The sequence below is a fragment of the Mirounga angustirostris genome, unplaced genomic scaffold (genome assembly GCF_029215605.1).
Source record: "Mirounga angustirostris isolate CCGP_5_RB_7025 unplaced genomic scaffold, mMirAng1.0.hap1 SCAF_4, whole genome shotgun sequence".
Lineage (NCBI taxonomy): Eukaryota > Metazoa > Chordata > Mammalia > Carnivora > Phocidae > Mirounga > Mirounga angustirostris.
The window spans coordinates 179,042,512-179,056,125 of record NW_026991712.1 but is presented as its reverse complement, the minus strand read 5'-3'; the positions used below and the strand labels follow the sequence as shown (position 1 = coordinate 179,056,125).

General features: G+C 54.5%; 1 protein-coding gene across 1 annotated transcript; it reads left to right on the top strand.

Moving 5' to 3' along the window:
• Positions 1-3,827: 3,827 nt before the first annotated feature.
• Positions 3,828-9,413, top strand: CTRC (chymotrypsin C). Its single transcript, XM_064587562.1, has 7 exons — positions 3,828-3,867; positions 4,979-5,070; positions 5,167-5,264; positions 6,138-6,263; positions 7,218-7,354; positions 8,151-8,296; positions 9,123-9,413. The coding sequence occupies exons 1-7, from the start codon at positions 3,828-3,830 to the stop codon at positions 9,411-9,413; spliced, it is 930 nt and encodes a 309-aa protein (XP_064443632.1).
• The last annotated feature ends 4,201 nt before the right edge of the window (positions 9,414-13,614 follow it).

Here is a 13,614-nt window from a genome sequence, read left to right as displayed (position 1 = left end):
AAACTATGGGCCCCAGTCAGTGTCACCTGCCCTGTTTCTCAGGCTCTCACCACCCCCGCGCTCCCAACCTTGGCACCACTTCTCCTGAGGTCCCCCCTCCAGCAGCTCAGCCTCTGCCAAGTCACCCTTGATTATTTTTCCAGGAGAGTCTGGCCCTGAGCATCTGGGAGACTCTGCAGCCCAGGCCCTGGGAGGCTCCGCTCCGGGTCCTGGAAAGCACAGAGTTCAAGGGGATGAGAATGGGGATTCCAGCATTCTCACACCCTCAAGTCCTCGAGTTCATTTTGGACATGGAATCTATCAAGAGGGAATCCTTTCTCAATCCGCACCCCACTGAGCTCCCAGCCCGAACGAACCTCTTCTCATTCAGGGCTCCCAGTCCTCAGCCCGGAACACTCAGAGGAACGCTTACTGCCCTGCCCATCAGGGAGCTCCAGCGGCGCTGAGCAGGGTCTCACCTCTGCAGCTCCAGCTCGAGCGCAAGGTGTGCATGGCAGATGCTCAGCGAATGCGGGAGGGAGGAAGGGATGGATGGATGGATGGATGGACGGATGGATGGACGGATGGACGGATGGGTGGCTTCTGGTACACAGTATGTCAGCACCCCACAGACTGGGCAAACAAAACAGTCAAGTCTTCAAACAGGTTAATCCAGGAAATCCACTCCACGGGGCTCCCCTCTGCAGATATTCACAACCCCCAACCCGCACCCCATGGCGCTTATTTAGCTCTGATTACCTACCAAGGCCAGCAAATCAGGTCAGGCCCCTACACGTCAGCACTGTAACTTGGGCAGTCTGGACCACTGGCGTAACTGCATCCCCTGACCAGGGCTCCCTGCATCAAGGCCAAGTCAGCAGGGGCCAGCCCTAGCGCCCGCCTCCGCCCAGTTGCTCCCAGTGAGAACACAGTTTTCTCCCTGGCCTCGCCAAGACACAGCTAGAGGCACCTCTGGGGCCCAGAGAAGGTTCCAGTGATTCACAGAACGTTCCCCGAAGTCTCACTCTGTCACTCAGTCGCACATATCTCGGCATAAGGACGGGTCACGGCCAGGGCTGACTGGTCCATCCACACTGTGGCCGCAGCGTGGAGCCCACAATACCTTCAGGGCCCACAAAAATCTTTCGGTTTCTTATAAAATCAGCAGGAAAAGAATACAATCCGGGCTTCTAGTCCATTATACCAGCTTAGATTATATTAGTCTTTATACCTATGCAGTCAGAAAACATGCTTTTTAAGTATTTTTTGATGGAGGAAGGGGCCCACGAAGGCCAAAGGGCCCAGCGATGTCCAGACTCAAGATTTCTCGTAAGAAGCAGACAACAGCAAGAAGAGCAGCCAACACTTACATGGAGTTTGCCGAATGCCAGGCACGCCCTGCAGTAAGAAGCAGTACCATTTTTTACTCCCATTTTACTGATGAGGGCACAGAAGCACAGAGAGGTTGAGCCATTAACACAAGGTCACACAGCCAGGAAGCCATGGCTCTGGGTTTTCCCTCCTTCACGAGTGTGGCCCAGCAGTAGGCAAAGCCCGCAACATCCCGTCTCCAGAATGTGAAGCAGATGAAGGAGACCTCGGTTTTCCCCAAGCCTCCAAGCCAGGAAGTTCCCCTAAAGCTGATGCTGTCTCCACCTCCAAGCAGCCAGCAACTTCCCTCCCAAAAGAAAGGTCAGTTTCTCTGGGGACATTCCAAAAAAGAAAAAAAGCAAAGACTCTTCGTCTGGGACCTCACTCCTCGGGTCCCTGCGCGTTTGTGGCTATCCCTATGTTCGGGTGCAGGTTCGAACGTGGGGCACGTGGCTCTGCATGCGTTACAGATAAGGGGGTGCTTCCTATGTACAACGCTGGTGCATGCGTGTCTGTGGATATGGAGGCGTGGGTGTGCGTGTCTGTCTGTCTGTCTGTGCTCGTGCAGCTACGGGAAGGTGCACGGGACTGAGGTGGGCACCGAGAGATTGCTGTATGTCCGAGGGGAAACCAGCAAACTTCCACACGTAGAAGACCGGTTCATCATTTCCCCAGGTTGCTCGAGAGAAACTGAGGCCCATGGGCACCTGGGTGGCTCAGTCAGTGAAGCGTCTGCCTTCGGCTCAGGTCATGACCCCAGGGTCCTGGGATGGAGCCCCACATCGGGCTCCCTGCTCAGGGGGGAGCCTGCTTCTCCCTCTCCCTCTGCTGCTCCCCCTGCTTGTGCTCTCTCTCTCTCTCTTTCTGACAAATAAATAAGTAAAATCTTAAAAAAAAGAGAGAGAGGGAAACTTAGGCCCAAAGAACTTGCCCAAGATCCAGGTCCCTAAGTGAGCTAGAAACCAGGAGCCTTCTCTCCAGCTGCCTGAGCCCTGTCGCCCCCAAGATCTGCCACGAAGCTCGGTCCACATCTCCGTGTCCAACATTAGTCTGCAGGCCAGGCAGACCCTTTGCAGAGCTTGGCCACCAGCTGCTCTGGGTCTGAGGTGGATCGGCAGTAGCCACTGACCCCGCTGTCAGGACCGGCCCCTCGAATTCAACAGAAAGTTCCCCACAGCCTGAGATCCCAACACCCCAGGCCTGGGGCTTGAGATCATCACAGCAGGACAGACCCTCTTATCCATACCCTTACACTCCCTGTCTTTATGTCTCTTTTTATCAAAACTTTCTTGATTTTTATATTACCAAAGTAATGCATGCTTGTTTTTAAAAAGAATCTAAGCTGTATAAATTACATAAGTTAGAGTCCTTCCCTACCCTCAGATACCCACTGTTAACAGCAGAGTGCAGAGTTTTCTGAATTGCTTTTAGGAAATAATTCCTAAGGTGAGCAGTGGGCTCAGTTCAAAAAACGACTTCCAAGGAGCATCAGATGAATAGAAAGGGGAGGGAGAGCAGAATCTAACTGGGCCGGCCAAAGTCAGGCCTTGGCTCAAATGGCTTACTACAAGGCCCTACAACGGATGGGCTGACCCCAAACTGCCAGGGCTCTGGATGGAAATTCTGGACACGCAGAGCTTTGGACCCACCACAAACCCACCGCAAACCCAGATCTGCCGCTTGACCCTGACATTCAAGTCATGGAGTCTTGGGACTGACAGGAGCCTGGGATGCATCTGGTCCTATGCACCCATTTTAGAGACAGGGAGAAGAGGACTTTGCAGGGAGATAAGTGGGTTGGCTCTGGGGAGGAATTTGGCCAACTGGGCACCTTCCAGGGGCTGCCTGGACCTCAGCTTCCATCTGGGGCAGGAAGGCAGGGGGCACCCCAAGACCAGAAAATATTAGTCGAATGAAGGAGAAAGAGGAGAGGAAGAGAGAGAAGGAAACAGTGTATCACTGTAGGATGAACCCCAGCCCGGTGTCAGAAGTCCTGACTTCAGACCCTGGCTCGGGTGCTGCCCCACTGTGTGACCCTGGGCAGTCACTGACCCTCTGAGTCTCGGCTTCCTCCTCTTCCTTGAGCAGATAAAATCATCTCCTTCGTGTTGTTGGGACAATTGGGTGACTACAAGAAGGACCAGGCACAATGCCCAATAGATGATAACTAAAGAGAATGAGTTAGGGAGAGAGGATGAGAATAGGCTCCAGGCAGAGAGGTGGGGGGGTCCCCCAAACCTGCAAGCCTCAGAATTTGCTGTCTCAGATTTGGGAGATCCATGCCTCTGAGCCAACCCCACCTCCTGCCCAAATTAAACAGTAACCACCCAAGGTCAGGGAAAGGGCCTTGTCAGAACAGGTTTCTTTCCAAGGGGTGGCTCAGCCTTGAGCAGGTGGGCCCACCCCCACACCTGCCTATAAGTGAGTCCCCACCTGCTTCAACAGCCACTCGGTCCTCAGCCAGTCCCACTAGCAGCATGTTAGGTGTCACTGTCTTCGCCACGCTCCTGGCCTGTGGTAAGCTGTGGGTTGGGAACCAGCTGCAGCCAGCTGTCTCCCGGGGACAAGGAGAGGAGCAGGGGGCCCAGAAAAGGAGTTTTGGGGTGACCAGCTGCATGTCAGCTAAGCCACTTACCTGCTTAGCAACTCTGCTTTCATATCTGCAGAATAGGGCTGAGGATGTGGCCTGGGGATACAGTAACTACCCATCCTGGGCTCACTCCAGGGACCGTAAAGGCCTAGCTTTCCTAGTGTTGCATCTCTGCCTTGGGGATTGATGCTTGTGCTCACCCGTTTTGGGGGCCTTCTCCCAGATAGGAATCAAGGCACTTGGCTTGACTGTCACTTACTCTCAGCAGGACCTTGACAAGCCCCTTTACCTCTTTAAATCTCACTGACTCTTTTGACAAATGAGAGCACTTGATTAAGAGTCCTTCCAGCTAACAACAACAACAGTCATAAATAATAATAGCAGCTCCTGTTTGTTGCATGGTTACTATGTGCCAGGCACTGTGCTAAGCCCTTTACATTCAGGAGCTGATATGATCCTTGAGAGGCAGGGCCTATCAATATCTCCATTTTACAGATAGGAATGAGGCTCAGTATCTTGCCTAAGATCGCATGACTGGTTAGTGGTAGAGCTGGAATTTGAGACCGGGTCTGTCTCCATGCAGAGCACATGCTCTTGACCTCTCCACACAGCTCCCCACCTCTGACAGTCTGAACCCTTGGATTCAGTGCTTGCATACCCCCATTATGCTGTGGTCTAAAAAGGGACCACAGGGTAAGGATGAAGGACACAGGTAGACCTGGGCGCACACACACCCCTACTTTTGTATTTCCTTCAGTGTGTTCAACATTCACTCTGTTCCAGGCCTTTCACCAAACTCTTCTTATGCATTGTCTAATTTGAGTCTTCGGGACAAACTCACCAGGTTAGCGCCATTCTTCCCATTTCACAGAACGGGAAGCTGAGGCCCAGAGAGCTGGGTGGCTTCCCCAAAGCCGTGCAGTGAAACCTTAACCAATGTCCGCCCAGCCCCAAAGTCTATGCTCTTTCCCCCTGCCCCTTCCCTGATGGGGACGCCGGCCCCTCTCACCTGTGCGCTTCCTCTCCTGGGTCCCCCAGCCTCCAGCTGCGGGGTCCCCACCTTCCAGCCCAACCTATCAGCCCGAGTGGTGGGAGGAGACAGTGCCAGGCCCCACAGCTGGCCCTGGCAGGTAAGCATGCCGCTGCAGGGGTGGGAGGCGGGCTGGAGAGGGTGGCGCGGTGCGGGTCTCGGGGCTGATGCGTGGCCCTCCTGCGCCTCGCTCCAGATCTCTCTCCAGTACCTCAAGAATGGCAAATGGAGACATACATGCGGCGGCACCTTGATTGCCAATAACTACGTCCTCACAGCTGCCCATTGCATCAGGTAAATGGGGCCGGTGGGAGCCTAAGAAGCTGCTTCTATTGAGCACCTACTCCACACTCCAGGCACCAGGCTAAATAAGCTACTTACATCCAGTAACTCAGTTGTTCACTTACTCATTCAACACGTATTTATTGTGCACCCCCAATGTGCCAGGGAACACAGCAGCCAGGACAAATTCTGTGCATCCAGGGAGCTTAGACTCCAGCAAAAGAGCAACAGGCCATTAAAGAAGTAAATATATAACATATCAAGTGGCAGTGAAGAAAAATAAGGCGGGATAAAAAGTACAAGGGGTCCTATTTTAAATGAGGTGGCCAGGGAAAGATCTCTCTGAAAAGGGGGTATCTGAGCAAAGACCTGAAGGAAGTAAGGGAAAGGTGTCCCAGGCAGAGGGATCAGCGAGTGCAAAGACCGGGAGGAGGGAGCCTACTTGGTAGGTTGGGGAAATAACGAGGAAGCGGGTTCGGCAGGAGCAGAGTGTGTGAGGGGGGCAGGAGGTGGGTGAGAGAGGAGATCATATGGGCAGGAAGCAGTGGTGACTTGGAATAGCTCACCTCGCAGCCGCCTTGGGAGGTGATTCCAAAACTGTCTCCCGCCACACGGATGAGAGAACTGAGGCCTGAGACCACCCACCTAGGAATCAAGATAGACTTGACTCCAAGAGCAGGGTCCTTACCCTGAGCCCTGGGAAGGGTCAGTGCAGATTGTCTATCTGTGGTCAGTACAGAGTGTCTCTCCCTCCCCACCCCCACTCCTGCAAACGATTCCCACGGTGGCCACAGGGCTGGGTCACAAAGCCCTGAGTTCCCTCCCTACACCACTGGCCGGCGAGGGCAGGAAGCCACGCTGACCCAGCCCCCTGCCTCTGCTCAGCAACACCCTGACCTACCGTGTGGCCCTGGGGAAGAACAACCTGGTGGTGGAGGATGAGGAAGGCTCCGTGTTTGCAAATGTGGACTCCATCATTGTCCATGAGAAGTGGAACTCCCTCCTGGTGCGGTGAGTGCTGACCGTCTCACGGCCCCCAGGGGGAAGCGCGCAGGAAGGAGGGGGTCCCCTGACATGAAGCTGCAGAGCCTGCCCCCACCCTGTCCCTGGACCATTGTTCCCATTTCACAGAAAGGGAAGCTGAGGCCCAGAGAGCTAGATGGCTTCCCCAAAGCCGTGCGGTGAAACCTGAACCAATGTCCGCCCAGCCCCAAGGTCTATGCTCTTTCCCCCTGCCCCCTCCCCGCTGAAAAGCCAGCAGATGGCCCCTTTATACAAAATGGGAAAATGCTAAGTGGAGACAGACTCCTCTCCCATCTTGCTCATGGGTCAAGCTTTCCCAGGGGTACACAGGGAATAAAAACCCCGAGGCCCCCACGATGTCTTGCCTGAAGTCTCTGAGCCAGGACTCACCTTCATGGAGTGCGTATGGCATATGCCCATGTGGCAATAAGCACTTTATATACCACGACTTATTTAATCCTCACGACAGCCCTAGACAAGGACCCGAGACTCAGAGAGGTTAAGAAATATGCCCCAGGTCACACAGCCCAGTGTGTGGCAGAACGGGGAATCAAACCAGGTCTGTCTAGGGTCACCAGCTTTCATTCTGTTAACGTGAAAATATTAAAAATTGCACCTGCCAGGGCCCCTCTTTGATCATTTCCAATTGGCTCTTGTTTCTGGTTAATACATAGCCTGCAATGGCTCGGAAAGCTCCTGCCTCCCCACCGTAGAGCCCTACAGGACCCGAAGGCACAGGAGGCAGATGCCTCCTCTAAAGGGGCGGGCCATGGCCTTAGAAGGCGGATCGTTTGTCCAGTAAGGAACTGGCGGTCTAGGATATTCATGGAGGACTCCTGGTCACCCTAGGCTTGACTCCCAGCTGACAGTCTGGGCTGCTTAGCACTGACTTGTGCGGCCAAGGCCCTCCTACGCACTCACCACCTCCGCTTTGGCTTCCAGCAACGACATCGCTCTCATCAAGCTGGCGGAGCCCGCGCAACTGAGCAACACGATCCAGGTGGCCTGCCTGCCGGAGGTGGACTCCCTGCTGTCTCAAGACTACCCCTGCTACGTCACAGGCTGGGGCCGCCTCTGGAGTGAGTACAGCCCCTCCTCCCTCCGCCCCCCCCACCGCATATCATGAGAGCCTTCCTGGAGGAAGCAGCTCCTGTAATAAGCATACCAACCACATTTGCCCACCACTTTTCCTTTCTGTCTAAACATCTTCTCACCTTTTTTACCTTTGTAATAATAACAGCTAATATTTACTAAGCATGTACCACGTGGCAGACACTCTAACAAGCACATAGAAGGGGTGTTGTGAGGATAAATGGATTAGAAGTTGTCAGGTGCTTAGAACAGTGCTTGGCGCATACTTAGTGCCATCTAAGTGACTACAAAATAAACTAAATAAGCCATTGGGGGTAGGGGATTAGCGCTTACGGTAAACCGGATGCCTAAGTTAAAAGGTTGCATGCAAATAAATGAAAGTATGGGAGACTTAGAAGAAAATGCAGGTCAATACTTGGAAAATTCTGGAGTGAGAAAGACCTCTACCGACGTGACACGGAAGTCAGAGACCTACAGGAAGTGATTGACAATGGAAACCGCAGAATCCAAATTAAAGATAACTCCATGGTGATTCCTCTAGGGCTTTCTACAGATTAGTTCTGCCGCCGGTGGGCTCCCCCTGTTCCACCCTTAGAGGGGTCCTGACCCACACTTTGGGACCATAGGCTCGGAGTTTACCTCTCGATTAAGGGCCCATGTGTGGGTCCCACAAAGTCTAGCCAGAGCTCACTGGGTCCTGCCCCGGCCCCATCCAGCCATCTCTTCCCTGAAGGCTCGGCGCTGCCTGGCTGACGCAGGGCCACCCTCTGTCCTCCCTCCCAGCCAACGGCCCCATTGCCGACGAGCTACAGCAGGGCCTACAGCGCGTGGTGGATCACGCCACGTGCACCCAGAAAGACTGGTGGGGCAACATGGTGAAGGACACGATGGTGTGTGCGGGGGGTGACGGTGTCATCTCAGCTTGCAACGTGAGTGTCCAGGGCCCTGCGCCCCGTCCCTCCTCCAGATGGCCGAGTGAAAGGGGGCAGTGAGGAGGGCAAAGGAGGGTGGGAGTGGGCGAGCCACACGAGTGAGCCAGTGAGCCCTTTCCCTGGTTGGGCCCAGGAGGCTTAGGGGAAACTTGTCACCCCCACCCCTGAGCACTGCGGCGAGGGCAGGAGTATCCGAGGTGGTGTCCCAGTCCCACCACTTGGTAGCCGTGCCATCTCACGCAGGCTGCTCACCCTCTCTGCACCTCAATTTTCCCATCTATAAAACGGGGATGCCGTGAGCACGGGGCTGGTGTGAGGACCGAATCTGACAAGTACAGAAGAGACTTCGGTGAAGTCTCTGCACATGCTCCTCCACGCCATCAGCTCCATCGATCCAGGGAGGCAGAGGACTTAGGGAGTCTGACACAGAAACATCTAGAACAATCAGACACTGTCCTGTTTCCAAACACACAGCCCCTTTACCCACTCCCACCTTCCTCACTTTCTCAGGTCTCCAACACCCCTCCGGGCTCCCGGCATCCTCACCTCCCTGGGCAGCTGGCAGAGCCTTACACATAGTGACCTGAATGGCTAGGGAAACCGAGGCACAGAGAGGGTTATCATTAGCCCAAGATCACACAGCAACCTAAGAGCTAGTCTGGCACCCCCAAACTGCATCTCCTCTGCCTCCCTCACCGTGGACAGGCTGAGGCCAAATTAGGGGGCACCGGCCCATATCCCGCACTGTGACCCGCCCACCCCTGCCTCCCAAGCCTGCCTCTGGGGGAGGCCCCATGGCTGACGAGAGCCTGGTCTGGCACAGGGGGACTCGGGCGGCCCACTGAACTGCCAGGCTGAGAACGGTTTCTGGGAGTTGCGGGGCATCGTCAGCTTCGGCTCTGGGCTGGGCTGCAACACTCTGAAGAAGCCCACGGTCTTCACCCGCGTGTCCGCCTACATCGACTGGATCAACGAGGTGGGTGCCTGTCTCCAAGCCCTTCTTCCTGCCCCTCCTTGCCCTTCCCCTACTCACCTGCTCCTTTGCCCACCCGTTCACCCGTTCACTCGTGTGCTTACACGTTCACACACCCATTCGGGAGGCCCCGAGTGCTGAGCTGGGTGCGGTGAGGGGCACAATCACTGACTTCATCCATTCATCCGCTGGCCTCAGCAAATCCTTACGGCTCCATCCCAGGCACCACACACCCGTGGCCCCAGAGTGAAACATGGCCCCATGAGAGCAGGGCCCAGCAGGGGGGAGGGGTCAGCATGGGTGGTGGGGGAACAGAGGGTCATCCTGGGCTCTGAGCCTTCGTGCTGGGGGCAGGGTGTGTTCTGAGCCCCATTTGCCCAGTGGTCTGAAGTGCTGAGGGGCTCAGCAGAGCAAGACTGGCTTGTCAAGACCCAGGGCTGCCTGCCATGCCCCCATTCCTACTCTCGGGCAGTGTTCTCTCCAGAGGGGGCACACACACACCCCTCCACCCAAGTCCCTCACCCTGTTCTCTGCTCTTCCAGAAAATGCAGCAGTGATTCATCCTTGGGAGCCTGCAACCCCAATAAAACTCCTTCCCCACTCAGGCTGCCTTCGTTTCTTGATGTGTGCCTCCCCTGCGGGGTCCCGGGCTCTGTAGGGGCTGCCCCTCACCACACCAGGGATGCAAAGAGAGCCCCCCTCAGCCAGCCTGGTTAGACTGTGGGGTAAGCTGCTGGGGTGCTAATGGAAGGGGAATCTCAGAAAGCCCCATGGTAGCCTGATAGGAGTTAGGACACACCAGACGCTTGCCCCCCAACATTTCACAGGCTGTGAACCACAGTCACCTGATCAAATCACCCCCTTCCTGATCCTTCCTCCACAGAGGAGTCTGGTAGGTCCTCAGGCCCCCCAGCTGCAGGTGGACGATGGAGTCTCCCCAAGAGCAGCTCCCCAACCTGAAAACGATGGCCAAAGGAGGATGCCCGTTACACTAGGTCCCTGAGAAAGAGGCTCCCCAGTAGACCCCCACCCCAGAGCAGACCCCATAACTGCTGTCAGCCTGGGCTCTCTAAGTCGAAAAGTGTTTCATGAGCCCTGACTTATGCCAGCCCTGTGCTGGGCACCGTGAGGAGGACGAGGCCCCAGCGCCTCCCTCAGGGGGCACAGGTTTGAGGAAAAGAGTGGTTTCCACACGTAGTCACAGCAGGTCAGAGCTGGAAAAGCTTGCACTGTATCAGACGGGCAGGGAAACTGAGGCCTGGAGAGAAGACAGAGCTGGGCCAGGTCAGGATGACCAGTAACGCATGACCCCTCGGGGAAGGGAGCCCTCCTGAGGCCAACAAGAGGGCAAGTGGAGCCCAAAAAGAGGGTGATCCAGTGTCCAAGTGGGGCTCCGGACCCCTGAGCATGGTGCTCCTGAGAATGCACTCATCTATGGAGGGAGTGCACCCACCCCGGCTCTGGACTCCTGCTGGGAGCGCCCCCGGCGCAGCCTCTGTCTGGTTGGTCCTGAGCTGTCAGCTTTCCCCCATCAGAGTACGGCTCCCGGAGGTGGGGACCAGACACACCTCCCATACCTTACTAGACCAAGGCGATTCTCAGGAAAGATTTTAGCTACTCAACAAGCGAAGAGGCCCTCAAGCAGCCTGGCATCCACTCAGTCCTGGGACTCCAGGGCTGGTTCAGACAAGATCTCTGTTCTGCAGGAGACAGACGGAGAGATTCCTGAATTCCCTGGTGTGAGTATGGAGGTTGCAGTACAGACCAGGAGCATAGAAAGGGGAACTGCAATCGGTGTCAGTTGGGAGGAAGAGTCTAGGATGGCTTCCTGGAGGTGGTGATGCCTAAGCCCAGTCTTAAAATGTGAATAGAAGGTACCCAAGTATAGAAGATGCTGCTGGTGGCTTGACCCAAACTTCATTCCCAGCCGCCTCCTTTTGTGCCTGTCTCTGTGTCTACTGGAGGTTATAAATGCTAAATAGTTGCTGTCCTCAGGTCCCTTGCAGCTACAATAATAAAATAAAAGCTAACACATATTGAGCACTTACTATGTGCCAGGCACTATTCTACAGGTTTTTGCATATATTACCTCACTGAATCTCCAAAACGACCCTATGAGGTGTTTTACCGATGAAAAAATTGAGGCTAGAGAGGGCTGGTGACTTCCCAAGGTGATTTAACTAGGAGGTGATGGGGCTGGGATCCAGATGTTAGTGATCTGGCTCCAGAACCCATGCTTTTGACCACCATGCTCTTGACCACCATGCTCTAATGCCCTGCAAGAATATGAATATGGATGTGATGCACGGAGCTGAGGCAGCCATATTGTGGCCAAGAGAACTGCAGCTATGAGCTCCACCATCACCAAGCTGCAAATCCAATGCCAGCAACCAGGCTCTGAATGCCTTACTATGTGAAAAAAAATAAACCTGCATTTGTTTTAACCACTGTAATCAAACCTGTATTTGTTTTAACCACCATAATCAGGTTGTCCGTTACCTGCAGTTCGGCACACGCCTCACTGGTACCCGGGGAGATAACATAAGGGATGGTTTTCCTGACGAGAGAGAAGGGCATGGAAGACATCTCCAAGCAGCAGATGTTGCTAGAGCATAAAGTGCAGGGCAGGGATAGAGGGACCAATGATCCTGGTACTGAGTAGTTTTCCAGGATGTGGGCACTTCCAGAGCTAAGACTGGGACAGTCCCAGACAAACTGGGATGGTTGGCCACCCAAGCAGGGAGTGACAAGAGATGTGTCTGGAAAGTGAGCAAAAGCCCTTCACGGACAGCCTTGTGGCTATGGCAGAGGACTGTTGGAACTTTATTCTGAGGGCAGCGGAGAGCCATAGAAAGGTTGTAGATAGAGAAGGGACCCCTGGGTGCAGATATGTACCCCCAAAGTGTGCATCTGACAGCTGTATGCATGGTGATTTGGAGCAGGCAAGAGTGGAGGCAGGGAGGCCAGCTGGGAGGCCATCTGGGAGGCTACTGCAATGAACTAGGACAAAATCAACATGGCCCGACCTAGGCAGTGATGGAGAGAGGGGTTCAGTAACAATTCAGCACTTATTTTAAGAGGCATCCGTGTCGTGTTGCAGAGCTGCACCCCCCATCTCAAATCTACATAAGCTTTTGTGAATGTGTTTGAATTATCCAAATTACTTTTTATTAGCTAATAAAGGATAAAACACAAGCCATGGCTCTGTTCATTCAACGAAAGTGTAAAATTCTCAGACTCGGGGATGAGAGCCCCTGTCGTGTCCCACGCCTTTCTGTGGCAAACAGAAAAGCAGCCCTCCCATGATGTCCACGTCCTGATCTCCAGGATCTGCAAGTGTGTTACCTTGTGTTGCAAAAGGGAGTTTGCGGATGTGATTGATGTGTGGCCTCAGGATGGGGAGAGTATCCTGCCTTACCAAGCTGAGCCCTATGTCATCACAAGGGAGGCAGGAAGTTTGGAGGCAGAGGGGGGATAAGGGATAAGGGCAGGAGCAGGGGGTCAGAGTCAGATGGAGATTTGAAGACGTTCCGCTGCTGGCTTTGCAGATGGAGGAAGGGGTCACAAGCCAAGGAAGGCAGGCGGCCTCTAGAGGCTGGAAAAGGCTGGGAAAGGGGTTCTTCCTGAGAGCCTCCAGATTGAACCAGAGCTTTATAGCCCATTTGAGACTGACTGTGGACCTCTGGCCTCCAGAGCTATAAGAGAATTACTCTACGTGTTTTAAGCCTCTGCATGTGTGATCGTTTGTTAAAGCAGCAATAGGGAATAAGTATGCCATCCCTCCTCCCTTCTGGCAAAATCTAGAGTATGCCGTGGGAGTGCAGGGAGAAGGAAGGGAGGGGTCATGAGGGACTCCCTTGGGTGACAGCAAGGATCTGTGGACTTTGTCAAGAGGTCACAAACCAATGGTTGGAAGCGAGGGAAAGTGGGCACTGGGGCACTGAACCTCCCATCTCCACCTTCCGCCTCGGCAGAGGAACCCCCGGCCTGGGGGCCCAGAGCCCCACATGCCAATGACCACTGAGTGCTGTGGGGAGCCTAATGCAGTCGCTGAGGATTGAGCACTGGTGATCTGTGTGCCAGGCGCCACCCCAGGGCTTCAGGCGGCCAATCTCTTAATAATCATGACAACCCTGACTATTATCCCCCTTTACAGATGAGGAAATCGAGACTCAGAGAGGTTTAACAACTCTCCCAAGATCACACAGCGAGTAACGGGCACCACGACCTAAACCCAGCCTGTGTGACTAACAACTATGTTACTCTGCCATTAGTCCCCAAATCTTAAGGACATCCCCTCCCGCGCCCCCCTCCCCCGGCACAGTGCAGTCCCCTAGGGGCC